This window comes from Corvus kubaryi, unplaced genomic scaffold (genome assembly GCF_017639235.1).
Source record: "Corvus kubaryi isolate FWS band 111438036 unplaced genomic scaffold, C.kubaryi_AGA036_p1.0 37384, whole genome shotgun sequence".
Lineage (NCBI taxonomy): Eukaryota > Metazoa > Chordata > Aves > Passeriformes > Corvidae > Corvus > Corvus kubaryi.
The window spans coordinates 22,480-50,332 of NW_024581126.1; the positions used below are offsets into that span (position 1 = coordinate 22,480).

The window sequence follows — 27,853 nt, forward strand, 5'->3', positions numbered from 1 at the left end:
AGCCACTGGCAGAGCACATAATCCCATACTGGTGAGGACAGTGGGGACCCCACCATGCCACGGATGCCACACGTCCCCCCATGATGCCTCACAGTGCCAGTGCCGCGCCTGGCCAAGCTCCCGCTCTGCTTGGAACAATCCAGCCTTTGAGGGATCCAGTGCCAGCAGCACGAGGCGCCTGCCTGCAGAATGGGCCCATTCTGGTGGCAGGTGCCGTGAGGGGCCGGGGGCTCCAGCTGGCCCCCAGCATAAAGCTGGAGGGGGGTGGGTGGAAGCCCCCGGTGTTGGTGTGGGGAGCTGGCACACAGTTGGATTTGGGAGCTCAAGTGCCATGGCAGTGCCAGGGCTGTGAAGCAGTGATGGAAGGGGCTGAGGTGGGATGGAGGGGTATTGGGACCAGCCTCCACCCGCGGGCACCCATCCTGCCTTGGCACCGAGGGGTGCCCCACACCCACCGTAGCTGGTGGCACTGGGTGTCTATGTCCCCTCGGGCAGGAATGGGGGTGTCCATGGCTGGGGCTGAGATCCCTTCGGGTGCCCGTGTCCCCTGGGAAGGAACCCAACGGGTGACCCGCTGGGTACCGGCTCCCTTCCGTCATGCTCGGTGCACCCCGGGACAGGATCAGGACAGTCCCGGGACCGTCTCGGGAGTGTGCGTGGACAGTACCGGGACCATGCCAGAAGCACGCCTAGTTCTGTACCGGAACAGTACAAAACAGAGCAGTACAGACCATGCCAGGACCGTACTAGGACAGCACCTGGACCATACCTGGACTGTGTCGGGACCGTGTCAGGACCGTCCCAAGACTGTACCGGGACCACACCTGGACCGGACCGGGACCGGGACAGTACCGGACCGTGCCCCGCGGTCACGCCCGGGCTCGCTCCGGTCCTGTCCCGCTCCCATTCCCGGTAGTCCCCGTTCCCGGAGCCGGGCGGGGCGGCCGCTGTCCCCGCCCCGGGGCGCTCCCGCCGCTTCCTGCGGGCACGGCCGGGACGAGGCGGGACGGGACGGGGCGGCGGCGGTAGCGGAGCGCGGTGAGTCCGGCCCGGGCGGGAACGGGGCACGGCCGTGGGGTCCGCGGGACGGGAGCCGGGGATCCCCGCCGGGCGGGAGAGGGCGGTCCCGAGGGTCCCCGGCAGCGGGGGTCTCCCGGTGGGGCGGGATCTCCGATGCATCCCGGTGAAGCGGGAGCCGAGGGTCCCGGTGGAGTGGGAGTCGTTTCACCCCGGTGGAGTGGGATCCCTGGGTCCCGATGGGGCGGGAGCCGTTGCATTCCCGCGCGGCAGGATCCGTGGGTCCCGGTGGAGCAGGATCCGTGGGTCCTGGTGGGGCAGGAGCCGTTGCATCCCGGTGGAGCAGGATCCACGGGCCCTGGTTAGGCAGGATTCGTGGGTCCAGGGATGCCCGGAGTGGGGCCGGAGCTGGGGGTCCTCACGAGGTGGGAGCTGTGCATCCTGGGGTCCCCGAGGGGCAGGAGACAGCAGGACCTGGGGGTGCTGGGAGACCCCTGGGACAGGCACCCAGAGAAACTAGGGGTGGTTCTCAGGCCGAGCCGGGGGTGCAGGACAGGCTCTGGCATGTGGGGTGACCCTGGACAGGGGTCCCAGTGGGAGGTGGGGGTGTCCTGCGCCCCTCCTTCGGGATTAGGCGGCGCGACGCCATGGGCGCCGGGCACTAAGAGGCTTTGTCAGCCCCGCGGGTCGGTGCCACCTTGTCCCGGGAATGCCGTGACACGGGGACCCCCGTGGTGCCGAGCCCCCCGAGTCCCCGCAGGCGGGAGCGCCGGCGCCCAGCCCGTGCCCGCCGGGCAGCGGCGGTGCCAGCCGGGGCCGGGAGCGACGGCCGCGGCAGCTGCGCTGGAGCCGGCGGCGACCTCCACGCTCCCAAGGCCGCTGGGATTCTGGAAAATGCCTGGAAATGGTGAACCGCCTGCCCTTATATGGCTCCGGCGGGCTGGCGCGCCGCGGCCCCTCTCCCGGCGTGCCATGCCGTGCCGTGCCGGGATCCTGGGAAAACGCCGTGGGCTGTGCCTCGCGCCCCAGCTCCCGCGCTGGAATGTGCAGCGGGGCCGGCGATCCCACGGTGGGGAGAAAATCCCACCTCCCTCCCGCCGGCACCGGCGGCTCGGCACAACAAACCCGGCCCCTGCCTCAGTTTCCCCCACCGGGGAGTTTTGGCGACCCACCAGAGCCCCCTGTTCGGCACTCCAGCGGGATCGCCCGTCCTCTGTGGCGGAGTTGGGGAGGGTCGGGGCGGTGAAGGTCAGAGCTAATCCCACCCGGAGCAGGCGGGAGCCGGAGGGCTCTGGGCGGCCGCGTGCCCACCGAGGTGGCACTGGGGGGGGGTAAGAGGATCAACCCCCCCGATCACCGGGGCGGGATGACGGTGGCCGAGGGGCCGAGGCGAGTGGCCGCGGTCCCGGTGACGTGGGACCGGCGCCGTAATCCCGGTGCTCTGAGCGGATTAGGGTGGCCAGGAGTGGCCTTCGGGGACGAGCTGCGGTAGCCACAAATCCCCGCCCGGGTGTTAGGTGGGGGAGCCTAACGGCGGGTGCCACCTGGGGATCTCCTCTTGTCCCCCCAGCAGGGTGGGATCGGGGTTGGACGCTGCCGGGAAGGATGCTCGGAGTCTGCTGTCTCCGGTGTCACCGGCTGGGTACCCGCCCAGGGGTTGAGGTGACCCTGGGACCGGGTGCCCTATGCCTGTAGGGCTGAGGAATTTGGGGGTTGGGGGAGCTGCTCCCCAAATCACCCAGATCCGGGGTGCCCAGGAGGTGCCCCACGGCAGGGTCAGATGTGCCAGCACCCGGAGTCCCGGGCTGTGGCACCACTGGGGACATGGGGCTGGACCCCACTTAGGAGGCACCGCGGTGGCTTTTTGGGGGGCTCCTGGCGTGCTCGGGGAAGCCCCGGGGAGGGCGGCGGCTGGATGGCGGCCACGCGGCACGGTGGGTGTGGGGAAGCGCCGGCGGGAACCGGCCTGACCGGTTGGGTGCCGGCACCGGGGGTGCCGGGGGGCTCAGGCGGCCACGCCGCCGGCGCAGCACGTGGCCCAGCTCAAGGTCACTGTCCCCAGGGCCACCCGCCGCGGTGACCGGGCTCAGTGGCCTCGACACTCCCACACGCTTTGCCACTTGCCGCTGTTTTCTGGGTGTCCCAACCGTGTTTGTGGCACTGAGCGGTTTCGGTGGCACGGGAGGATCCCGGTGGCACCGGTGGTCCGGAAGGGCGAGCCGGCGCTGAGCTCACCTGGAAGGTGTCCCGCGGGCGCGGCGGTGACGCACGGCCCCGGTGGGTGGGGGCGGAGGCGCTCGTCCCACCTGGTCCCAGCACGGTCCCCGGGTCTGGGATGAGGAGGAGGGGCTGAACTCCCAAATCTCGGCATTGGTGGGCTGTGCTGAGACCCCATTGTGCTGTATCCAGGGATTTTTGGGGTTGGGGGATGCTGGCAACCCTTGGCATAGAGGGTTTAGCCATCAGGGCTCTTCATCAGGGTGACCCCCCTTGGTGCCACACACCACCCACATTTGGGGGGGTCTCCGCATCCCCTAACCCACCATTCTCCTGCCAGAGCCGCTCTGTGCCCCGCCGGTGCCAGGGGATGCTGGGATGCCAGTGCCCGTGTGCCCAGAGCGCCCTGCCCTGAGCCCAGAGCCCAGCTGTGCCATGGAGGATCCGCCCAGCACCGGGACCGAGGTGTGGGCTGAGGGGCTCCATAACGCCAACAACAACGCGTCCCCGGGGGGGTGGCCGGGTGCCCGTGGTGGGCACCCCCTGGCAGCTTTTGGGGGTCCCGGGGCCAAGCCCAGCTACCTGGACCGTGTGGTGCAGGAGATCGTGGAGTCAGAGCGCACCTATGCCCGTGATCTGCGCAGCATCGTGGAGGTGGGTGCCAGGGGCCACACAGGGGGACACCCCTTGGGCACAGCTTGGGATCTGGGGGTGAAATGGTGCCACTGTGGGTGCTCGGCAGGGTTACCTGGGCAAGATCATCGATGCAGAGGAGCCAGTGCTGCGGCCGGAGCAGGTCAGCGCGCTCTTCGGGAACATCGAGGACATCTACGAGCTCAGCAGGTGGGGGAGCAGGCGCCACTGGGAGGTGACAGGGGTGTGACCCTGTCCCGTGGGTGTGTGGGGGGCTGTGGTCACCCTGTCCCCTCTGCCCCCCAGCACTCTCCTGCAAAACCTGGAGAGCTGTGCCAGTGACCCCGTGGCTGTGGCTGTGTGCTTCGTCACCCGGGTAAGGGCTCAGGGAGCACTGTGGGGACACCAGGGACAACGTGTGGTCATACCAGGCTCTCACCGTGTTCCCCTTACCTGCAGAGCCAGGAATTTGCCATCTACACCCAGTACTGCAACAACTACCCCAGGTGGGTGGGGCGCACAGCTGGGTGAGCAGGGAGGTGGGCAGGGGGCACATGGGTGGGCAGGGGTCTGAGCCCCCTCCCTGCCCGCAGCTCGGTGGCGGCACTGACCGAGTGCATGAGGAGCAAGGTCCAGGCGCGGTTCCTGCGGGAATGCCAGGAGCGGCTGCGCCACGCGCTGCCCCTTGGGGCCTACCTGCTCAAGCCTGTCCAGAGGATCCTCAAGTACCACCTGCTGCTCCAGGTGAGCACCTGGCACCTGGCACAGCACGGTGTCGGCACACGGCACAGCCTGGGGTGACACAGGGAGAAGCCATGGGCATCTGGGACAACCTGGGTGCCTGGGGTGGCACAGGGACACGGCTTGTGTGCCTAGAGCACTCCAGGCACCTGGCACAGCACATTTCCGTGCCTTGATGCCACGTGCTGTGCCCAGGAGATCGCGAGGCACTTTGAGCACAAGGCGGGGGATGACTACGAGCTGGTGCTGGAGGCCATTGACACCATGACCTGCGTGGCCTGGTACATCAATGACATGAAGCGCAAGCATGAGCACGCCATCCGCCAGCAGGTGGGCACTGGGGGGACACCACGGGGGTGGTGGGTGGCACCAGGTGGCACGAGATGGGCACTGTGGCAGGGATGCCGACGCACCTGTCCCCGTGTCTGTGCAGGAAATCCAGTCACTGCTGCTGGGCTGGAAGGGGCCGGACCTGACGACCTACGGGGAGCTGGTGCTGGAGGGCACATTTCGGGCACAGCGGGTGCGCCATGACCGTGCCCTCTTCCTCTTCGACAAGGCTCTGCTCATCACCAAGCGCCGTGGCGACCACTACGTCTACAAGAGCCACATCCCGGTGCGGGATAACGATGGGAGACTGGGAGGGTGACAGGGGTGGGGAGCCCACGGAGTGCCAGGGACTCCGGTGGATGCCAGGGATGGAGGAGCAGGGTGGGTGCCAGGGACCCCAGTGGGTGCTGGGGTGGGAAATTCCAGGGATGCTGATGCCTCTTCCGGCAGTGCTCCTCGCTGATGCTGATTGAGAGCACGCGGGACTCACTGTGCTTCAGTCTGGCGCACTACAAGCATGGCAAGCAGCAGCACAGCCTGCAGGTAGGGAGGCATGGGGCAGGGGGTACCCTGGGGACTCCCTGGGCCCCCCTGCCCAACCCCACCGCCCTCCCTGTGCCCCCTAGGCCAAGACCGTGGAGGAGAAACGCGTGTGGACTCACCACATCAAGCGGCTCATCCTGGAGAATCACCATGCCACCATCCCCCAAAAGGTGAGGGTGGTGGGGTGGGCACCTCAGTGGCACCAGGGACACCCCAGCACAGTGAGGGGGGAGAGCTGTACCCCACCTTTGCTTCATTTCTCTCCATCCTCCCTCCACCCAGGCTAAGGAAGCCATCCTGGAGATGGACCTGTTCTGTAAGTGTCACCGATGCTCTACCCCTCTCTGCCCCCCTCTGTCCCCCCTATTTTCCCTGGTGTCACCCCCTGTCCCCACAGACCCCCCGCGCCTGCCCCGCTGCAGCCCCGAGCGCCTGAAGAAGAGCTGGTCCTGTCAGCCCCTGGCTGATGCTGCCTCCGAGCCACTCCAGGAACGCCGGCAGTCTGGTGAGAGCCGTGTGTCACCAGTGTTCCTGCTGTTGCACGTGTTCCCACCACTCCACCCCACCACTACCCCTTCCCCAGGGCCAAGCTGTGGCTGGGTGACACCAATGCCCGCAGGGAGGGTGGACCTGGGTGCTGATGGTGTCCCTGTCCCTGTCCCCACAGAGCCCTTCCAGCACCAGGGGCACATGGAGACGCTGCTGGAGCGGCTGCAGGGACACGGAGGGCGCAGGCAGTCGGGTGTGGACGGTGGACGGGATCAGGGGGCTCGGGGTGCTGATGAGATGGGGGACACGGGAGTGATGCCAGTGTCACCTCCCCTCCCCCCAGAGCCCACCAAGCACAACCTATGGCACTTGGGCAAGCAAGGTGAGCTGGCATCATGGCATCGGTGTGGCAGGCAGAGGGGTGGCTGGGGACCTTGGGGGGAATTCTGGGTGCTCCCCCCACTAATCTCTGCTTTTCTCTATCCCGGCTGGCAGGGCTGAAGGTAAGGCTGGGTGTGGTGGGTTGGGGTGCCCAGTGCCTCCAGCCCTGGCACAGGGCGCTGAGCCCGGCGCTCGCCCCCACACAGAACACCAGCAGCGACGGGGTGCTCCTGGAAGTGGGGGAGCCTCCCCAGCACCCCAGAGCCTGGGCCGCGGCTGAGGGCATGGTGGCAGAGGGAGAGGAGGAGGAAGAGGAGGCTTTGGGCAAGGAGTGCCAGGAGGAGCTGCCAGGGGCCGGGGATCTGCTGTTGGAGCCCCAGGAGGAGCAGGTACCCACACCAGCCCTTCAAACCCCAGGGAGGGCATGCACAGCACCCCAAATCGCTTCTGGGGCACTCCCACATAACTCCTGGGGTACCCCACATCACTACCAGGACATCCCACACCAGTCCAGGGCATCCCATGTTGCTCCCACGGCACCTCCCAGGGCCCCATGCCTTGGCTGGGATTTATTGTGCTCAGAGCACCTGGGTGCCCCCGCAGCTCATGACACCCCATATTTGCTCTTGCCCAGGCCGGGGGACACCCATGGGTGCTGGAGGCACCCAAGCGGCCAAGCAGCTGGGGGCCGGGGAGCTGTGAGAAGGTCAGTGCAACCCCCCGGCCCTCACCCGGAGGTGCCCAGGGACCCAGCACCCAGCCCCCTAACAGCAGCGCTGGGGAGCACCCCAAGATCCTGGGGGCTCCCAAATCCCCGTCCCTGGGGGGGACCCTGGCACTGCCCAGTGGGGATGGAGAACCAGAGCGTGCTGCAGAGGATTTGCAGGTGCTGAGCAGCGAAGAGGAGGAGGAGGAGGAGGAGGAGGGAGAAGGAGCAGCCAGCATCCTGCCACCCTCAGTGTTGGACCAGGCCAGCGTCATCGCTGAGCGGTTTGGTGGCGGCAGCAGCTTGTCCCGAAGGAGCAGCCTGGCGCTGGAGGGGCCCCTGGGACGCACCCCCAGCCACGGCGGCAGCACCCTCAGCCTGGACGGGGGCCCCCCAGTAGAATCCGGGGAGCCTGGGGGGCCCCGCAGCGCCATCCCCTCGCCTGAGCCCTTCACCAGAGCCCGCCGGGAATCGCTGCTCTCCAACCGGGACCGCCTGCTCCTCGACAAGATCAAGAGCTACTACGGCCATGCCGAGCACCATGACGCCGGTTTCGGGGTGCGCCGCCGCGAGAGCCTCTCCTTCATCCCCAAGGGGCTGGTGCGGAGCTCCGTGTGCCGCCTCAATGGGCTCCCGCGGCCCCCCGAGAGCCCTGAGCCCCCTGCCCAGCCCGAGGCACCGGAGACGTGCCAGGAGAATGGGGCGCGGCCCCCCGAGAGCCCTGAGTCCCCTGCCCAGCCCGAGGCACCAGAGACGTGCCAGGAGAATGGGGCGCAGCCCCCCGAGCCGCTGCTCATCCTGGAGGAGGATGATGTGGGCACTGCGGCGTCACCCCCGGGGCCACCCCCGCAGCTGCTGCTGACGCCCCCTCACCTGGGCACCAAGGTGTACCAGCTGGCACGGCAGTACAGCCTCCGCATCAAGAGCCGCCGTGCCGGCTCCCGCCGCCCCCCGCTGCCGCCGCAGGAGGACGGGGACCCCCCGCCCAGCACCCCTTCGCTGGTTGTGCCGCGGGACGGGGGCCTGGTGGCGTCCCCGTCCCCGCGTTCCTCCCGCAGCCCCTCGAGCCCCGTGGGCGCCGAGCCCTTCGCCTGGCCCGACGTGCGGGAGCTCTGTGCCCGTTTCGGGGCCCCGCGGCCGCCGCCGGTGAGCCGCAGCCGCTCGGCGCCCGAGGGTCCCGGCCGCGGTGGGCGCCCGGCCGGGAAGGAGCGGGGCGGCGGCCGGAGCCGCAGCGCCGAGGCCAACGGGGGCTCCGACAGCCCGAGCCCGGCGCCAGCGCGGTACAGCAGCGACGGGGCGCTGTGGGTGGCGGCCGAAGCCCCCCTGGGCCCCGGGCAGCGGGTGCTGGTGCTGGAGCGGCTGCCGGAGCCCCCGGCCTACGTGCAGATCCGCTCGCCCACCACGCGGGAGAAGATCTGCCTGAAGGCGGTGGTGGAGCGCTGCAAAGCCTACCAGGCGTCCGAGGAGTACCGGCGGCGCTGCCCCGAGCCCCCCGGCACCCCCGAGCCGCCGCGCCATGGCCTCGTCAGGGACCTGCGGCAGAAGTTTCAGACCCTCGATGCTGCCAGCTAGGGGCAGGGACGGGCAGAAGAGGTGCCCTGTGGACCCTCACTGGAAGGACCACCCACGGACCTTCAGGAAGAGGAGCACCCCGTTGACCCCCAACCCTCCTGGGAGAAGGGTCACACCATGGAGAAGGGTCACCCTGGGAGAAGGGGCACCGCATGGACATCCAACTTACCTGGAAAAAGGGGCCCTCATGGCCCCCCTGCTTTGGAAGAAGGAGCCTTGTGGGAACCTCCAGTCTGCCCAGGAGAAGGGGCACTCCCATGGACCCCCAGCCCTCCTGGAAGAAGGAGCACCCCATGGACACCCAGGTTGTCCAGGAGAAGGGGCTCCCCATGGACTCCCGCAACCCATCTGTCAGAAAGAGCACCCTGGGGACTCCCAACCTGCTCTGGACAAAGGACACCTCCTGTTCTCTCTGGCCACAGGACATGGGGCACCCCAAGAACTTCCCACTACAAGCACCAGAGGCCCCCACGCCCTGCAGGCACTCAGCACCGCACCCCGCTCGCTTTCACATCTTTATTAGAAAAAAAAACCCCAAACTGAACCCAAAGTTCCTCTCTGGTTGCCCACCCCCACCCCCCCCAGGGTGTCTCAGCCCGTGTGCAGGATGCAGGGGGCCCCCCCACCCCGGCTGGGGGGGGGGGCACGGGGTGGGTGCCGGAGAGGGGCCCCCATGGGCTGACACTCTTTGGTTGGTGCCCGCGGGGGCTGGGGGGTCCCCCCTCTGCACCCACACGCTTTGGGGGGGGGGTTATGGCTTTGGGGGGCACCCAGGCACCCCCCGTGCGGGTGCTGGGGGGTCCATGCACACCTGTGGGGCGCACACCTGTGCCGTGCGTGCAGAGGGGGCCGGGGGTGCACCTGCATGCGGGGACACACGTGTGCAGACGTGTGCGTGCAGGGACACGTGTGGGCACGGGGGGCACACGCCTGGGGGGCACCTGCGGCCGCCTCCGCGCAGGGGTGTGCCTGAAGCGTGTAAATGTATGTATATATATAAATACAAATATATATATATACACCTGTGCACACGGACACGTGTGCTCGTGGCAGGGGGGCTGGGGGGCTCCTGCCCACGCGTGACCCCCGCGTGCCCCCCCAGACCCAGTGGCACCTGTACAGGCACCGCACACGCGTGTCCTCACGCATGTGTGGCCCCGCTGGCGTGACGTGGGGTGTCATTCCCCCCCCCTCCCGCCATCCAGGGGGGTTATTTCTTTTTTGGGAAGAAGCTGAAGCGTTTCTCCTTGTCCTTGCGGGGCAGGGGGGCTTCAGGGGGGGCCGGGGGTATGGGCAGGGGGAGGGGAAGGCTCTGTGCCTTCCCACGGCTGCCCCGACACTCCATGATGGCCGTGCTCAGCCCCTGCAGCCAGGCCTGCAGCTCCTCCTGTGGGCATGGGGGGATGGTCAGGGGGGGTTCCCCTGGCCCCTCAGCAGCATCCCAGCCACCCTCAGGGCCCCCTGGGTGATGCCAGTTGCTCCAGGTCTTCCCCAGGCACTGGGGGAAGATGTCCCCTTGGGCACTGCCAGCCCTTCACCGTGTCCTTACGGCACCCCTGGCTATCCCCTGCCCCTCTGAGCCTTGCTGGCCACTGCTGACCACGTCCCCTGGCCATCCCTGGTCTGGTCACTGCTGGCCACCACCACATTCCCCGGACATCTACAGCCACCCCATGAACCCCTGGGCACCACTGGTGTACCCCTGGGAACAACCAGCCATGCTTTGTCCCTCTGGACCTCTCTGACCACCCCTGTGTCCCATGGGCACCACTGGCCATCCCATGCCCCCTTGGGCACTGCTGACCACCACCACATCCCCCAGCCACCCTGTGCCTGCTGGGCTCCACCAGCCACCCCATGTCCCCCCAGGCCACCCCTCACCTCATCCTTGCCATGGAACAGCCACTCACTGCCGTTGCTGAGCCTAGGGACAGAGCACAGATACCAGTGCCACGCCTGCCCACCATGCCACCCCGTACGGTGCTGCACCCTCACCTGAGCTTGAAGACGTGTTTCTTCTTCTTGTAGCCCGCGGGCACCTCGCAGCGGGCATCCCACAGCCCCAGGGGCTCCTCACCCTGGCACGGCAGCCCCAGCGCGCGGCTCTTGGCGTCCTTGAAGAAGGCGAGCTGGCCACCCCGCAGGACGCAGTACCGCGTGCTCCACGACCTGCGCCAGCACTGTGTCACCCTGGGGACACCGCCCCACCAGGGACACCGCGCTTGCCGCCACCGCCGCCGTGCCTACCGGTTGGATGCACGCTTGGTGGCCGCCTCTAGGTCGTGTTTGCGGCCGAGGTAGCCCTCCAGCTGGATACTGCTGACACGGGCAGGCAGCGTGGCCGGCTCCTCTGGCTCCTCCCGTGGTGGCCGTGGGGTTGGTGACACCGGCTCCTCATCACCTGTCCTTGGCACCAGCTGTCGCGAGGCAATGGCGTGGTTACGCCATGGTGTCGCCCACCCACTGCCACTGATGGACCCATGGCAAGTTGTTGTCCCCTCCCATGGTGGCACTGGGCACATGGGTTGCTGTCACCAGTGGGCCATGGACCTCAGTCTGGTGGCCTGGGGGTTGGTCACCCCCAGGTCTCCATACCAGTGACCTCACCAGCTCCGGTATGTGGGAACTGGTGGCTATTGGGAGGACCCTACTGAGTGGCTGGGTGCCAATGACCCCACCAGTTCCAGTATGTGGGAGCTGGTGACTGCTGAGAGGACCGCACAGCATCCCCATGCCAGATGTGATCTCACAGTGAGTGTCTGCAATCCTGCAGTGACCCCAGCCCTGGGACCCTCTGTGCAGTGCCAGTGACCCCGCCAGATCCAGTGTGTGGGAACTGATGGTTATTAGGAAGACCCCAGTGAGCATCTGGGACATGGTCCAGCCCTTGGACTCAGTGCAGTGTCAACGTGTGTGTGTGTCAACCTGTCCAGCTCCAATGTGCAGGAATTGGTGGCTACTGGGGGACCCCAGTGAGCAGCTGGGACATGGTCTAGCCCTTGGACCCCCAGATCTTGGTGCCAGTGACCCCCCCCCAGCTCCAATATTTGAGAACAGGTAGGTACTGGGAAGACCCCAGGAATCAGCTGGGACCCTCAGCACAGTGCCAGTGAAGCCACCAGCTCCAGTACACAAAAACTGGTGGCTACTGGGAGGACCCCAGTGAGTGGCTGGGACACTAGCCAGCCCTGGCACCCGCCAGTCTCGGTGCCAGTGTCTCCTCAGATTTGGGGTGATGAGGTTGAACCAAGCTAGATGAGCAGTCCTGGGAGCCACCTCAGTGTTGTCGCCAGCCCAGGGGACTTGGGGAGGTCCGGTTGAGGAATGTGGTGCCCGACAAAGGGGACACCCATCCAGCTGGGTGCCAGAGGAGGGGCTTGGCCAGGGCCCCTGTCCCCAAGGAGCCAGGAGATGCCCATGTCCCCGAGCAGGCAGAAGTGATCTTGTCACCAGGTGTGTAGTCAGGGGTCTTGTCCCCAGGCAGGCAAATGTGATCTTCCCAGGGAGGCAGGAGATGTCCCAGGTAGAGGGGACTCCTGTCCCCAAAGAGGCGAAAGTGTCAGTGTTCCTGAGCAGGCAAAGAGCATCCTGTCCCCAAGGAGCCAGAAGATTCCCATATCCCCAAGAAAGCATCCCCTGTCCCCAAGGAGATGCCCATGTCCCTGAGCTGGCAGAAATGCTCTTGTCCCCAGGTAGGTTCTCAAGGATCCTGTCCCCAGGCAGGGGAAAGTGATCTGGTCCCCAGGGATCCAGAGGATGCCCGTGTTCCCAAGCAGGCTGGCAGTAAGCTGAGAGCACTCCTGTCCCCAAGCAGTTGAAAGTGGCCATGTCCCCAAGTAGCCAGAGAGGGTCCTGTTCCTGAGTAGTCAGAAGATGCCCATGTCCCTGTGCTGGCAGAAATGATCTTGTCCCCAAGAAGCCGGGAGATGCCCATGTCCCCAGGCAGGCAGAAGAGGCAGAAGGGGTTCCTGTCCCCAAGGAGCCAGAGGATGCCCATGTCCCTGAGCAGGCTGGCAGTAAGCAGAGAGGGCTGCTGTCCCCAAGCTGATGAAAGTGGCCATGTCCCCAAGCAGGCAGAAGGAAGGACACACTGTCCCTGAGTAGCCAGAAGATCCCCATGTCCCTGATCAGGCACAAATGAGCTTGTTCCCATGTAGGCACTCAAGGATCCTGTCCCTGAGGAGCCAGGAGATGCCCGTGTCCCCAGGCAGGCAGAAGAGGCAGAAGAGGGAGAAGGGGTTCCTGTCCCTAAGCAGGCAGAGTCACAGCGAGCCATCGTGTCCCCGCGCAGGCAGAGCAGGTGGGAGGAGCAGAGAGCTGGCAGCCAGCACAGGGGCTGGCACACGGTGACAATGCCCTGTGGGCGACGTTGCCTTGCAGGCTGACAATGCTGCAGGGTGTAACGCCCCATACGGTGACTGTGTCTCTTGGGGTGATGATGCTCCACAGGGTGAAAATTCCCCACAGGGTGCCGATGATGTCCCACAGGGTGACAGTGCCCTGCAGGGTGACGATGCCCCGAAGGGTGCTGATGTCCCATACAGCAGTGATGTCCCTTGGGGTGACATGGTGGCCCCAGGGCAGACACTCCAACTCTGGCCGCTGCACTGATCCCAGACACACGCATACACCATGGGTGCCACCCCCCATGTCACCCCAGGAGTTGGGGCAAAGGGGACCTGCAGCACCCCTCTGCCCGGCCAGCCTTTTTGGGGTAATTCAGCATTTATTCAACACAAGACAAGGACAAGGTGAGGGTTGGGAATGCAGGATCTGTCAGCACAATGAGGTCACGGTCACGGGGGCATGCACGGACATGCAGGGACACTTTTTTGGCTGTCGGGGAAGGTAAAAGCTAAACTCAAGAACTGACCGGCTCTGGTCCATCCGTAGTGGGCAGCGAAGTGTCCTGTGTGCTCACATCCTTCTTCTCCTCCTCCTCTTCCTCAGACCTGCACAGGGAGACAGTCAGTCATCATCCCCATCCCAGACATGATCCCACAGGGGTTGGGCTGGCTGCTGCTCTCCTGTACTCCTGAGGGATGAAAGCCCTGTCAGAGTGAGGCTTGACCTTCATCTCTCCTCTTTATCAGCATCAGTTTATTGCTTGGAAAAGGTAAATTGCTAAAAAGCCCCTTAATGCTAAAAAACATCCTTAATGGTTTGAGAAGAGGGATGTGAAAACTGTGTCCCTGGTCACATGGAATGGTGGTGGCATCCCTTACCCGGCCTCCAGCTCCCCATCCAGATCCAGGCAGTAGTCGGGACCCTCGGAGCGCGTCGTCCCATCCCGCACCAGCCCCTCACGCAGGGACCGCCCGCCCAGGAGCTCCAGCTGCCGGGGAAGGGGTGAAGGTGTTAAGGGATGGGGGGGACACTGAGGCAGGGCAGCAGAGGCCTCATCCCAAGCCTTCCTCACCGTTGTCAGCTTCCTGAGGGCAGCAATGCGCTCCTCCCAGGTGGCTGAGGACTTCTCAAAAGCCTCGTGCCGCTTCAGCAGCTTCTCCACTGCATCCACCGTCTGCCCGTAGTCACTGCTGGCCAGGTAGGGCTCCTGAGCCATGAGCCATGACTCGGCCACCGAGGCGTCACGGGAGAACTGGCACACCTCCAGCACTGTGGGAGGGACAGGCAGTGCTCAGCCCCTGGACCACCCATTCCACCACACCTGGCACCACCACGCTCCTCCCCAGCATCCCTGGCAGACTCACGCAGCCGCAGCTGCTCCCAGCGCTGCTCCCATGTCTCCATCATGGCTTTCCTCTTGTCCACCAACTCCACCAGCTTCGCCTTGATCTGCAAGGGGCTGCTGTCAGGGGGTGGCCCAGATGGCATCACCCCCACCACCCCCTATCCCTGATTCCCTCACCTCTGGTGAGTCCTGGTGCTTGCGCTGCAGCAGCTTCTTGCCCAGCTCAATGCAGGTGGTGAAGTTCTTGCCCCGAGCATCCACCTCAGCCTTAATTCCCTGGTGATATCTCATCAGCAGCTCCACCGAGGAGACATCCCTGGGGACACAGGCACCAGTGTCAGTGGAGCCATCTGTTCCATGTCCCATCCCGGGTGCCTGCTGGGTGCATCCATACCTGGGTTTCTCCTGTGTCTCAATCTGCCGGACGGTGCTCTCCATCCAGGAGAGCAGATCCCGTGCCATGCTGAAGAAGCGGTGTTTGTCAGCCGTGTCCACCAGCCGTGCCCGGCGCCCGCTGCACGCTTCCAGCAGCTCCTGCAGCGCTCGGGACACCTCCTGCTCCTGCTTCTGGATTCCAGCTGCCTTCTCCCCGGCATAGGCTGTCTGCAGGCGTGCTGCTGTCTCCCGAAACTGCTGCACCTGCATGGAGAATCACAGAAAGGCTTGGGCTGGGAGGGACCTCAAAGGCCATTGAGCCCAGTGTCCCACCACGAGTAGGGACACCTTCCACAAGACCATGGGGAATGCTGAGTGCTGGCATCCACGCCAGGCTGGAGCCTCACCTGTGCCTCCAGCAGCTGGAGGTCCCTCTCGAAGGCGCTGTGCATCCGGTGGAAAGCTTCCACTGTGCCGGCATCCTCTCCCAGATCCTGGGGCAGCTCCTTGCGCCGAGCAGCGATGAGGGCCAGCAGCTCTCCGCCGTCATAGAAGTACTTGTGGAGGTCGTGGGAGGCAGCGAGGAGCTGCATGCGGGTGTCGATCAGCTCCAGGAGGTCGGCCCAGCTCTCATTCAGCCCATCCTTCCACTCAGCTATGGTGGCCGCCTCGATGTGCCCCACATCGATGAGGTCCTCAATGGTCAGGTTCACCCGGTCCACGCGCACCTGCCCCACACTGCCTGTCTCTCGTGCAAACTCCCGAAACTTCTCCCGCAGGAGCTGCATGGAGGGAAGAGAAGAGTCAAGTCGCCTCCCTCAAGCCACCCGCTGTCACTGCCACAACCATCCCATCATCCTCACCATGACATGGTCCAGGTCTTGCCCCATCTCCGGGGAGGAGGCGACCACATCACGCTCGGCAATCCACTGCTCCAGCTCTTCCACCTCCCGCTTCAGCTGGAAGAGGTGTGACATGTTCTCCAGGCGCCGGCGGCGCTCCTCGGCCGCCTCCTTCAGCCCCGCGTAGTGCTTGTCCACCTGGCCCTGCAGCCGGATGATCTGCTCCCTGCGCGGCCCCGGCACACAGACACCCAGTTCTCACCCATGAAACAATGTCCCCAACCCACCCGTGTTGGCATCTGGGGGGTTTGGGGGTGAAGGACCCGCTTTGTGCTCCCCACGTCCCTCTGCGACCACCTCCCTGCCCAAATGGAGCACCTGACAGTGCCAGAGCTCCAGCCGAACCCCCCACCCACACAGTGCTGAGGGCACAGGGTCGCCCTGAGGGACAGGGGACACACGGCGTGGCACCTACCCCTCGGGGTGGCCAGCAGAGAGCAGCTGCTGCGCCCTCCCTGCCAGTTCCTTGATGGTTTGTCCATAGTCCTCGATGGAGCGCAGCTGCCGGACATGTCTCTTCAGCATCATCAAGCAGCTCTCCTCATCCTATGGCATGGAAAACATCGGTGCCATCAGCACCTGGCATGGTAAGGGAACAGGGACTAGGGTCTAGACCCAGTGCCCACCCTACAGGAATGTCCTGGCTCTATCTGATGCCATAGGGAGAAATGGTGAGCTCAGCAGAGCATGGCATGGAATGGGATGAATAGTGTGTAATGGCAGGGGAATGACACATAAGAGCAGGACACACGATGGTGTGTCACATATGGATGATGTTCAACTGCACAGCGTGGCACCACCTGGGTCAACATTGGGCATCCCAGCAAGGCAGGGCCCAGTGCAGCACAGACCCCGCCAAACACGGAGCATCACATGGAATCGCTCCTCACCTTTGGTTTCTCCTCAGGTCCCATGAAAAGCTCCTGCTCGCTAACCCAGGCCTCAGCCTCATCAGCATCCAGGTAGTACTGCTGGGCCTCTCCAGCCTCCTGCAGGCGCTGGTGCCGGGCAGCTGCCTCCTCCTGCAGCGTCTCCCACAGTTCCCGCAGCTCCTGTGCCAGTACCGCCAGCTCCGGGCCTGGCTCCTCACCGCTCCCCGCTGCCTCTCCCCGGCTGAGCACCTCACCCAGGCGGGGGGCATGGCCTGCCAGCTCCTTCTGCAGTGTCTGCCAGCAGGAGGGAAGTCACAGTGAGAGTCACCCATGGGATGGATCCCAAGGGACCACCCAGAATGGTGGGTGTTGCTGCAGTACCCAGGCTCACCTCATTCCTCTTGGTCAGGCGCTGCACGCTTGGGAGGTCAGTGCCGTGATCGGTTGACCTCGCCAGGGAAAGCCGCTCCTGCACCCACAGCTGCAGGAAGGAGCACCCAGTGAGCCCCCTACAGCACCCATGGGTAGCCCCAGCCCCCTGGCCCCCGCCACAGCGAGGATACTCACTGTCTCATCCTCCAGATCCCGCCCCAGCTGGTACATGGCCTTGGCAGTCTCCAGCTCCTTCCTCTTCCTCTCCAGTGGCTCCAGCAGCTCAAGGACTCGCTGCCGTAGCATCTGCTCCTGCCTGGTGGCATCTGGCACATCCCCGGCACCAGGGGTGCCCTGCCACCCCAGCTCCTCCAGCTCCTTCATCCACGTTCTCACTTGCTCTTCCAGTCTCTGGCGGGACAAATCCATGTGAGTTAGGGATCAGAGCCGAGATGGAGAACCCCAGTCCCATTTGGGAACAAACCCCATCGCCTCGGGCCTCCTGCCCCTTTTCAAAGGACCCAGTGAGGTGCCAGCACCCACCGTCAACCTCTTCAGCAACAGGTTGGTGGCGGTGAGGTCCTTGACCTTCTCAGCGTGGCGCAGCTCTTCCTGCGCCCGCCCCAGCCAGCTCTCCAGCTCCCCATAGCTCCGGGCGTACAGGGCCGAGCGCTCAGCCTCGAACAGCTGCCGGCCCCTGTCCTCGGCAGCGCTGCGCAGCCCGGCCCAGCGCCGGCGCAGCTCCTCCAGCCGCTGCGTCACCACCGCGCTGTACTGCGGCTTGTGTGTGGCCAGCTCCGTCCCCTCCTGCAGCAACAGCAGAGAGGAGGGTGGTCACTGCGGCATGGGGGCATCCCACCCATGCAGCAGGCTGGGAGCGTTCCAGACTCATGGAATTGTTAAGGTTGGAAGACACCTCTCAGGTCATCGAGTCCGACCATTCCCCCAGCACTACCAAGGCCACCACTAACCCATGTCCCCAAATGCCACATCCACACAGCTTTTAAACCCCTCCAGGGATGGGGATTCTACCACTGCCATGGGCAGTCTGTGCCAGGGCTGCACAACCCTTTCCCTGAAGAAATTTTCCCTGATATCCAATCCAAACCTTCCCTGATGCAACTTGAGGCCTTTTCCTCTTGTCCTTTCCCTTGTTCCCTGGGAGCAGAGCCCAACCCCCACCTGGCTGCACCCTCCTGTCAGGGAGTTGTAGAGAGCGAGAAGGCTCCCCCTGAGCCTCCTTTTCTCCAGGCTGAGCCTCCCATCTCCCTCAACAATTCCTCATGCTCCAGACTCTTCCCCAACACCATTCCCCCTCTCTGGCCATCATGGTGCCAGCACCCACCGCCTCAATCTTCTCCAGCCAGCTCTGGTTGGGTGCCAGCTCAGCCATGAATGCCTGGTGCTTCTGCCACTTGCTGTGGAGACCACGGGTTTCTCCATAGGAGACATCCTGAGCCATCAGCATCTTCTCATCCACCCAGGCGTCAAACTGCAGGGAAGGGGTGTCAGTGCTCAGCAGTGTCAATAGGGACCCCTGGGAGGTGGCACAAGCTGTGCTGCATTCCTACCTCCTGACAGCTCTGCAGGAAGGTCTGTAGGTCATGGTTGTCCTGCATCAAATCCGCTGCTTCCTCCACCTTGTCCATAACAGCTCCATGCCTGGCAGGGGACCATGGATGTGCAGCGTCAGCCCTGCTGCCCATACGCTACCCAACCACCCGCTGGCCCTGCGCCGGACTCACCGCTCCTGGAGAGTTTGGCACTTCTCAGAGATCTTCTCGGCAAAGATGTTCTCCTCAGCCACCAGCTTGGTGCCACCAACTACCACCTCCGGGACCTTCTTGGCATTGCTCTCCACACTGGCACGGAAGTTCTGGAAGCGGTGCAGGGCAGCAGCCGAGCCCTCCAGCGTGGAGGGCAGCTCCAGGTGGGACAGTGTGTACTCCTGAGGGACACAGCAAGGGATCAGCACACAATCACCCGTTTTTGGGGTGCCTGTGAGCCAAGAGACCCAAAGGACATCACTTGAGCACCCACCTGCTTGGTGAGGAGGATCTCTGCCTGCTTGGTGTCACGAAGGAACTCCTGGAAGTCGCGGCACTGGGTGAGGAAGCGCTTCCGAGCCTCTGCCATCTTGCCCAGGGCAGCCCAGCCATCCTTCACGCCACTCAGGCGCTGCCGCAGCCCCTCGTACTCGGGGTCCGTCTGGCCCCCCAGCACCCGCTCCCCCGCCTCCACCAAGGCAGTGAAGGCTCCTGCATGCTCCTCGGCGTCGCGCCAGGCAGCTTCGTGCCGCTGCAGCATCTCCTCTGCCTCCCCCAGTGATGCCGGCACCTCATCAACGGCCGCCACGGCTTTCTGAGCGCCAAAGAGCCACGCCTGGAAGTCATCCAGGTCCTGCAGGAAACTCCGGAGCTGCCCAGCTTCCCCTAGGGACGCTGCTCGCTCTGCCAGGGCCGCCTGCAGCTCATCCCAGGCGGACGTGGCCGCCGCCAGCTTCTGGGCCACTTCCACAGCCACCTCAGGCCTCTCCTCGGCCAGGCGCTCAGCTTGGGAGCGCAGGGCAGCCAGGCGGTCCTGGGCCACCGCCAGCTCCCGCTCGATGCCATAGAGCTTGCGCTGGGTGGCCAGGACGCCGGCCAGGTCGCGGCCGAGCTCGGCCGTGGCCTCCACTGCCCGGGCTTTGCTTTGCAGCCATTTCTGGGTCTCCTCGGACTCCAGGTTGTAGTTGAGGAGGCGCAGGGCTGAGCCCACTGCCCGCCGGCGCTCCGACACCAGCTCCTGGAACCGACCCCACCTGTAGGACAGCAGTGGAGGATGGTGGGGAACGCACCGTCACCGCGTCACCCGCTCGCCCTGGCATCACCCACCACCGCCACCGCACCTCTCGTTGAGCTGCTCCCGGCACTGCCGGACCTGGGGGCTCCGGGGGTGCCCGCTGGCCAGGAGCCCGTCGGCTGCCTGGTTGACTGCGGCAATCTGGGAAGCCACGGTGGCCATGTCTTGCTCCAGCCCGTCCAACCTGCGGGAATGTCCAGGTTTAGAACAAGCAGCAACTCAGGACAGGGCACGGCAGCACTGCCACGGTGGGGGCTCCTTCCTACCTGCGCTGCGTCACGTCCAGGTCCTCCAGCGCCTGCGGCACCTCCAGCTCTCCCAGCCAGGTCTCCTTGGAGCCCATCCAGAGATGGCAGGCGTCGCTCTCCCCGAAAACGGTGTAGAGGTCCAGGGCGTCCTGCAGCTGGCGGCCGCGGCGCTCAGCCAGCGCGGCTGCCTCGGCGTGCAGCTCCCGCAGGGCCGCCAGCCGGCTCTGCGCCTCGGGGCCGGCGCGCAGCTCCGGCGGGAAGCCCTCGGCCTGCTGCGCCAGCCTGTCCAGCTGCTCCCGGGCGGCCGCCAGCTCGTCCAGCAGCTCCTGGTGCTGCCGCAGCAGGACGAGGGTGCGGGATTCATCCTGGCCCAGCTCCTCGGCGGCCGCCCGCCGGCGGGCATCCTGCAGCCCCTCCGCCAGCTCCTCCACCTCCGCCTGGAACTGGAAGAAGCCCTCGGCTTCCCGCAAGCCGCGCCGTCGGAACGCCGCCAGCTCCTCCAGCTGCGCCCACAGCGCCCGCACGGCCGCCCCCCGCTCCCGCAGCCGCTCGGCCGCCCGGCCTGCGGCTGCCAGCCCCTCGCCCACCGCCAGCGCCTGCTCCAGCCGCCCACCCCGGCTCCGCAGCTCGGCCTCGAAGGCGGCGTGCCGGCGCTGGAGCAGCAGCACGCCCGGCAGGTCCTTCCCGAAGTCCAGGGAGGAGTAGAGCTGCTCCTGCTCCTTGATCCAGCTCTCTGCCTCGTCCAGCTCCCACAGGCAGGTCCAGAGGGAGCGGGATTGCTCCAGCAAGGCTCTCCTCCGCGCCGCCAGTACCTGCAGCTCCCGCCGGCACATCTCCAGGTGGCTCACGCGGTCCCGGATGACTTTGGGGTCACAGGGACGATAGCCTGGGCAGGGAGCAGGGTGAGTGGTCGTCAGTCCAGTGTCCTGCTTTCCCTTTGCCACGCCAGGGATGCTGGGGTGTCCCGGCACACCTACCCTCAGCGTCGGCAAAGCGGAGGGCAGCAGCGCTGATGGCCCGAGTCTTCTCTGCCTGTACAGCCATGTCAGCCTCCAGCAGACGGTGGGTCTGCAGCAGCTCCTCTGCTTCCAGAAGGTGCTTCCCAGATTCGGGAGATGCCAGCTTCACCTGCAGGAGACCCTCAGCCATTACCCACTGACACCCAAAACTCAGCACCAGCACCCCAACATCTATCTCCCTCCTCAGGGAACTCCCACCAACACCTGGTGGGACAAAGACACCTCACCCGTGTGATACCCAATGCCCACAGCTCACCTTGACCTCATCCATCCAGTCAATGCAATGGAGCATCTCCTGGAAGAGGTGATGCAGGGTGAGGTTCATCTCCAGGCGCTGGCGTCGGGCAGCCAGCAGCTCCAGGAGGTGCTCCCAGAGCCGCAGGATGTTGTCCTTGCGCCCGTTGATGCGCTGGATGTCGTGGTAGCCCTCCAGCTCCAGCTCCTTGGCCACCGCCTCGATGGCCTGCACTCGCTCCCTGTAGGCAGCTGTGTCCGTCTCAATGGCCTCGTGCTTCTTCTTGGCTGCCTCCACCGCTGCCAAGTCCTGCCCAAAGTTGTCCTGCCCCGGCACAGAGCCCGAAGTGAGGCTCTGGTGGAGCTCCCCAGGGTGAGGGTCCCCAGGGTGGGGGTCCCCGTCCTCACCTGGGCCACCAGGCGCTGGTTCTCGCTCAGCCAGGCCTCCCGCATGGCTGCTTTGCGGTCGAAGCGCCGCGCCAGCTGCTCCAGCTTCTCCTGACGGATCAGCTCGTTGCGCAGCGCCAGCTCCCGCTCATGTTCCGCTTTCTCCAGCTGCTCCCAGGCCTGGGGGAAGGCGGCAGTGGACAGGTGGCACCTGTATCCCACGTTCCCCCACCACCTGTGTCTTGTTCTGCGGGCGAACCCCACCAGGACCCCCAGGTGGTGGAAGACAACCTGCTATGGGATGGATCAGTCCTGCCCCAGGATGGATTCAGTGTGTCCTGGAATGGACCTGAACTGCCTCAGGAGATGGACTCAGCCTGGCCCAGGACCCATCCCAGCCTGCCCAAGGACCTGAACTGTTCTCAGATGGACCCAGTCTGCCTCAGGAGAGGAATTAAATTTCCCCCAGGAGATGGACCTGACTTCACTGCAGGAGACAGCCCCCAGCTACTGCAGCAGATGGAGCCCGTACCCGGTTGATGTCGGAGACCAGGCGGCCCTCATGTGGGGTGTAGACACGCTGGTTGTTGGCCCTCATCCGTGACTGGATGGTGAAGAGCAGCACCTCCAGGTTGCCCTTCTCCTGAAACCTGCCCCAGAGAGAGCTCAGCGTTGGGCACCCTTGGGTGCCCCACACCACCAGGCAGGCACGGGGAGCAAGGGGCTCTTACTTGGGGGGCTTCTCCACGGTGCGGTACGTGCTGAAGGCTTGCAGCTGGTGCTGCACCCCAGCCAGCGAGTTGGCGAAGCTGCGGCTGTTGAGGGAGGCAATGGTCTGCTCAATCCAGGTGAGCAGGTCAGATGCCAGCCCCCCATAGCCCTCGATCATCCGCTCTGTCTCCTTGGCGTGCTCGATGACCTGCAGCAGGACCAGGGGTGAGCGTAAGAGGCTGGCACCCCAAGAGAACACCCCTGACCGCCTCAACGCCATTCCCTACCTTGCCCAGGCGCCTTCCCTCCACCTCCAGCACCTTCATCTTGGAGAAGTAGTGGTAGAAGGCCACCACGTAGGTGATGATGGACTTCTCATCAGGGTTCTCCGTGAACACATCTGCCCAGTGTGAGCGAGAGGTGTCACTCCTGACCCAACCTCAACCCACCCCACAGGCCACCATGGCCTCATGAGGTCCCTCCTGTGACCACCCATGCCCTCCTTCCATGTTTTGGGAACCTCTCTGTGCTCCATGGAGCCTGGGAATGTCCCAGGGGAAACTGAGGCAGGAGGATTGGCAGCAACTGTCTCACCTTCGGGGTCGAGGAGAGGGGTGATGCCCAGGTGCCGCTCTGCCACACTGAACGCATGCTCTAGGTTGTGCCGGGCATTGGATTTGGTCAGGTTTTGGAAGTCAACCAGCTCAGGCCTAGGGACAGAGGGCATGGGACAGGGGTGACACACCTGTGGGACATCTCTCAGTGCCACTGACACCCTGGGGCCTGCTGCCGTGCCACCTACCTGTGCTTGTGGATTAGGGCATTGAAGGCCAGCCCATCCTTCCAGCTCGAGGTGAAGTTGGTGACATTCACATGGGGGTACCTGTGATGGGGACAGGGTGTCACTGTCACCCTCTGGATACTCCTGGACCCTGATGTGGTGGCATGGGGGTCCCACCACCTACCCTGCTGTCTTCATCTGGCACCAAAGCAGCAGTGCATCCCTGGCAGAGCGTGTCTCCCGGCCCTCCTGTGTCTCCACGATTATGTCCTGGATCTGGGGGCAAAAGGACATTCTAGGATTGGAAAAGCAGTTCCATGGAGGATGGCTCCCACTTGGGAATGAGGTGTGGAGTGGAGGGATGCCCCAAACCACCTGTCCTCACCTGGAAGCGGAGGATGATGGTCCAGATGAGGCCGAGGACAAGACGGTGGTTGCCATCCACAATATCGTGGGAGCCCATGTTCTCCAGGTGCACCCGCTGCTCCTTCAGGAACTGCAGCGCCTTGTCCACGTTCTCCAGGCAGTGGATCCGCATCCGGCCCTTGGTAGGCTTGGGCTGGGGCACGACAGCACTCAGCACCCTCCCCCCCACACCAGGTACCCCAAGCCCTGCCCAGGGACACCCCCATGCCCATGCTGCCACCACAACCCTTGGCCAACACCAAGAGAGATGGTGTGGTGTGGTGTGGCAGGCCACAGGTCCCAGGGTCTCCAGCTGGATGGGATTCCTACCAAAAGCTCTCCTGACAGCACTTCCAGCAGCTTGATGAGCACCCGCCCGTCCCGGAGGTCCATGTAGAGGTCTGAGATGCGGCAGGTGACACGAGCCAGGTGCGAGTTCACCCACTTGGTGAAGGTTTTCTTCTGCACGGCCTCCCGCTCGTCTGCAGGGACAGTAGGAACAGGGTCACTGACAGCGGGGACAACCCAGGTGGGACCGAGGGGACCTGCCACCCACCTGCCAGGGCTTTGATGCGGGAGCGCTCAAAGAGCCGTGCGGAGCTGTTGTCGTTGTCCAGCTCATCGTCGGACGCATCCCAGCGGACATTGATGCGGCTGTACTGCTGCTGCAGCTCCAGCTGCTCGTAGTCGTTGGCCGAGGTCATGGTCCCGGTGTGCCCCGGCCCAGTGGCCGTCGGCTACCGGCGAGGGACCCCTGGGGGACAGCGGGACAGTGAACATTGGTGCGGCCACAGTGGCTCACCAGCCCTGCGGCACGTGGGGATTTGCGGCTCAGAGCTGTGGGATAAGCTGCTCAGAGGGATTTAGCCTCGCCCCACCCAGGTGTTGGGGGGGCACCTGGCAGCTGCCCGCTCCAGGACCCCCATGCTGAGCCGTGCCGAGCTGTGCCAGTGGCTATTTACATTGCTGTGTCCCCACCCAGGTCCCTCTGCCCAGCTGAAACCTCAGCCCAAGTCCTCAGGGGTTTCCTCCCAGTCCTTGGATGCCCCCAGGTAAGGAGCTGCTGCTCACCCCCAACCCGACCCCTGTGCCACTCAGGGGCTTCACCAGCACCGGTGGCAGAAAGTGGGTGACAGCTGCTGGCAGGGGGGGGCCACCCACCCCCGGGGATATTTGAGACACAGATAGGACATGGCTGGTATCTAAAAATGCCTCCGAGCAGCTGTCGGTAGCTGCTGGGGCCCCTGAGGGGTGCGAGGAGATGAGTTGGGGCTCCCCACAGCCAGCAGCATGTCCAGGACCCCTACTGCAACCTGGAGTTGCACAGAGCCCTCAGCTGTGGGTGCCAGGGGAAACCCTGTGTGCCCCGAATCCCTGCTGTCCCCATGAACTGTGACAGCCCATGGGCCCCCAGGCCCCCCTCAGACTCCCTGGGCATCCCCCAGGTCCCCCTTGGCAGGGTTATCAGGGCAGCCCAGGCTGTGCCACACCCCAACTCCACACCCTAATCGGGGCGGCACAGGCAAGGCCTTGGCTTGGACTTGCCAGCACCGGGAGCATGCAAGGATGTGGAGGAGCGTGCAGGAGTGTGGACAGTGCAGCAAGGACATGAGGGAGCACGCCAGAGTGTGCAAGTGTGAGGAAGGGCATGCAGAAGGGTGGCAGAGTGTGTACCTGTGAGCCAGGACATGTGGGGACTTGTCACAGCGCCCACATTTGAACGAGGACCTACAGAAGTGTGCCAGAGTGTGCATCTCTGAGCAACGACACACAGGGACATGCCAGAGAGTGCCCAGGTGAACAAGGACAAGTAGAAGTGTGCCAGAGTGTGTATGCCTGAGCAAGGACATGCAGGAACATGCCAGAGTGTGCACATATGACCAAAGACATGCAAGAACACACCAGAGTGTGCATGGGACACATGCAGCAGGCACACGAGTGGGTGTAGGGCCATGCAGGTGTGTACCGGAGCAGGCAGGAGGGTGCTGGAACCAGGCCTGCAGCCTTTCATGCCATGACTCTGTGCCTCTGCCAGAGCACCCAGCTCACCCTGGCAGGAAAGCCCTGTGGGAGACCAAATTTGGGGATTTTTGCCCCCAAAGCTTCAGGGACTGCCAGCAGGATGGGTGTGCTAAGTTGTGTCAGGTCTCTGCAGGACACCTCAGTTCTGACTGTCCCTGTCAACACAGCAGTGGGGCCATGGCCTCGAGCATCCAAGGAGGAGAAAGACCAGGAGGAGGAGGAGGAGGAGGAGGAGGAGGAGGGGGAGGAGATGACGCCAAAGGGAGCCACAGCAGGCCCATGGGAGCATGCTGAGCACGGGCGCTCACCCACCCTTTAAATCTCCCTCCACCACACCAGCGCCGCGCCTTCTGAGCATCCCTCCCTGGCACAGCCACGCTGCCACCAGCACCCGCCACCCGGGAATTGTCATTCCTCCCGCTCAGCGTGCGGAAAGCTGGGAATGCCAGCATGCCGGCCTCGCCGCCAGCATCCTGCGGCCGTGGCCCGGGCAGCGTCGCCTTCCCCGGCCAGCGGCTCGGCACAGTGAATCAGCACTTCCCGGTGAGGGGCTGGCACCGTGCCACCACCACAGTCCCCCCGCTGGGCATGGGGGATGTCCCCCCACACCCCAAGGGCAGCCAGGGCAATGGTTGGCACCTGGCGCCCATGGCACCCTCAAATCCATTCCCTGGCTCATCCCTCACAGCCACAGCATGCTGCCGGAAAGCCCATTTCCAGTGCACAGAAACTCATAAGAATCCCCCAAAACACCCCAAAATTCTGCCCCATCACCACCACCCAGAGCCTGGCATGTCCCTATTGCTCCACTTCACCAAAACACTTGGATTTGGCATCTCCCCCATGTCCACAAGCAGCCATGCTCCGGTTGGGAAGGGGCAGGAGCCGGGGGGCATCCCCCCAGCCCCCCAACAGTCTCCTGCCTGCCAGGCGCAGGGCCAGGGCCGGGAGCAGATGGTCCCTCTCGGCATGGCCGCGCGGCACAGCACGGGGCGGTTGGGCATGGAAAGGCACGGCACGGCTCCTCTGGCTGCCATGCCCCGCTCCGGCCAGGGCTCCCCGGCCACACTCCCACCCGCCAGGAGAATTTGGGTTTCCCCAGGGCCACATGCCGGCCATGCCAGGACTGTCCCATGTCACCCAAGCCGGTGACACGCACACGTGCTGACACTCTACAGACATTTTTGGCTATAAATAGGCCTCCCCCAAGCACGGTGCCAGCCGAGCCCCGCTCCCTTCTTAGGAGCTCCCCCCCCTGTACCCCAAAATCACCAGCCAGTGCCCCCAAACCATACGATAGCTATAAAATACTCTGTGGGGGGCCATGCTGGCACCACGCAGGATTTTCTGAGTCTCCTGTGCTTGCCGCCGTCTTCCTGTGCACCCCAATCCCCTGGCTTGGGAGCTGGAGATTTATAAAGGGAAAAGCTGGGAAATCAGGCCTGGGGGACTCCTAGGTTATTGGGGTGAAGGTAAGAATTCCCCCAGCCCAACACCCACCCGTGAGCATCCTCCTGGCACCGGGACAAGGGGGGCCAAGGGCACGGCCCCCTAAAAACCCTTTCCAGTAACTCCAGTTTGCCCAGTTGCTAAAAAGTGGGGGACAAAGTCGGTTGGGTGATGTGTCCCACCAAGACCCTCAGGACTCGGCTTTTCCATCGCGTCCCAACGGTGCTGGGAGCACCAAGGACTGGAGTGGGGAGCCCTCCAGGGGTTGGCACCCCAGGAAAAGTGTTCCCAGGGTGTCCCCACACTGTCCCCGGGCTGTCCCCAGGGTGTCCCTAGAAAGTCATCGCCACTCGCTCGCCCCGTCCTTCCCGAGAGCAGCCCCGAGGGACACGGGGTAACAGCAGATCTCCCGAAAAGGGGGTTCAGGCTCCCCGGAGGGCTCTTCACCACCCCCCAGCAAACTTTCCTCCGTGCCCACCGGCCCCCCCCGGTACGGCGCCCGGTGTTCGGGGCCGCACCCCCCCCCCGGTATCCGCGGGGGGGGCAGCGGCTGCCGGTGCCCCCCCCCCCCGCGTGTCCCCGGGGAGCGGCGCCTCCCGCTGTCCCCCGCTCCCCCCCGTGTTCCCCGGAGCGGCGCATCCCGGTGCCGCGGGGTCTCACCTGCGCGGGACGGCGGGCGGGCGAGCGGCGGCGGCGGCGGCGGCGGGGCCGGTGCGGGAGCGGGGCGGGGGGAGCGGAGCCGCCCTGCACCGCGATATAAATAACATTATCTGGGCGCGCAGGGACATTCCTACCCGGAGCCGGCGGCGCTGCCCGGCCCCGATAGCCCCGCTCCCCCCGGGAGGGCCGGGCCGAGCCGACCGGGCGGGCGGGGACGGGGATGGGCGCAGGGACGGGGACGGGGACGGGCCGCC

General features: G+C 65.0%; 2 protein-coding genes across 5 annotated transcripts; one reads left to right on the plus strand and one right to left on the minus strand.

The window, feature by feature from the left end:
• Positions 1 to 898: 898 nt before the first annotated feature.
• On the plus strand, positions 899 to 9,658 carry PLEKHG3 (pleckstrin homology and RhoGEF domain containing G3). Of its 3 annotated transcripts, none has more exons than XM_042035567.1 (17): positions 899 to 1,038; positions 3,575 to 3,888; positions 3,977 to 4,077; positions 4,174 to 4,243; positions 4,327 to 4,373; positions 4,461 to 4,611; positions 4,804 to 4,938; positions 5,042 to 5,224; positions 5,389 to 5,481; positions 5,565 to 5,651; positions 5,764 to 5,797; positions 5,879 to 5,986; positions 6,149 to 6,352; positions 6,466 to 6,473; positions 6,558 to 6,740; positions 6,986 to 7,732; positions 7,802 to 9,658. In XM_042035567.1, the coding sequence occupies exons 2-17, from the start codon at positions 3,613 to 3,615 to the stop codon at positions 8,627 to 8,629; spliced, it is 3,255 nt and encodes a 1,084-aa protein (XP_041891501.1). In that variant the 5' UTR covers positions 899 to 1,038; positions 3,575 to 3,612; the 3' UTR covers positions 8,630 to 9,658. The 3 variants fall into 3 exon arrangements, with proteins under 3 accessions (XP_041891501.1, XP_041891502.1, XP_041891498.1); XM_042035568.1 differs by having other exon boundaries at positions 6,149 to 6,223; positions 6,314 to 6,352; positions 6,986 to 9,658; XM_042035564.1 differs by having other exon boundaries at positions 6,986 to 9,658.
• Positions 9,132 to 27,781, minus strand: LOC121668122 (spectrin beta chain, erythrocytic-like). Of its 2 annotated transcripts, XM_042035562.1 has the most exons (36): positions 27,600 to 27,781; positions 24,025 to 24,222; positions 23,799 to 23,950; positions 23,449 to 23,622; positions 23,248 to 23,339; positions 23,085 to 23,165; positions 22,877 to 22,992; positions 22,570 to 22,682; positions 22,303 to 22,490; positions 22,104 to 22,221; positions 21,593 to 21,751; positions 21,207 to 21,509; positions 20,909 to 21,059; positions 19,950 to 20,817; positions 19,730 to 19,867; positions 18,883 to 19,642; positions 18,588 to 18,790; positions 18,414 to 18,504; positions 18,188 to 18,334; positions 17,386 to 17,649; positions 17,038 to 17,253; positions 16,862 to 16,951; positions 16,489 to 16,764; positions 16,014 to 16,144; positions 15,560 to 15,764; positions 15,104 to 15,478; positions 14,716 to 14,960; positions 14,499 to 14,637; positions 14,341 to 14,425; positions 14,049 to 14,245; positions 13,855 to 13,964; positions 13,503 to 13,581; positions 10,877 to 11,046; positions 10,625 to 10,798; positions 10,511 to 10,553; positions 9,132 to 10,016 (listed from the first exon to the last, which is right to left on the minus strand). In XM_042035562.1, exons 2-36 carry the CDS (start codon positions 24,170 to 24,172, stop codon positions 9,840 to 9,842), a joined length of 6,978 nt encoding a protein of 2,325 aa, XP_041891496.1. In that variant the 5' UTR covers positions 24,173 to 24,222; positions 27,600 to 27,781; the 3' UTR covers positions 9,132 to 9,839. The 2 variants fall into 2 exon arrangements, with proteins under 2 accessions (XP_041891496.1, XP_041891497.1); XM_042035563.1 differs by lacking the exons at positions 9,132 to 10,016; positions 10,511 to 10,553; positions 10,625 to 10,798; positions 10,877 to 11,046; positions 27,600 to 27,781 and adding an exon at positions 12,878 to 13,129 and having other exon boundaries at positions 24,025 to 24,269.
• Between the last annotated feature and the right edge of the window lie 72 nt (positions 27,782 to 27,853).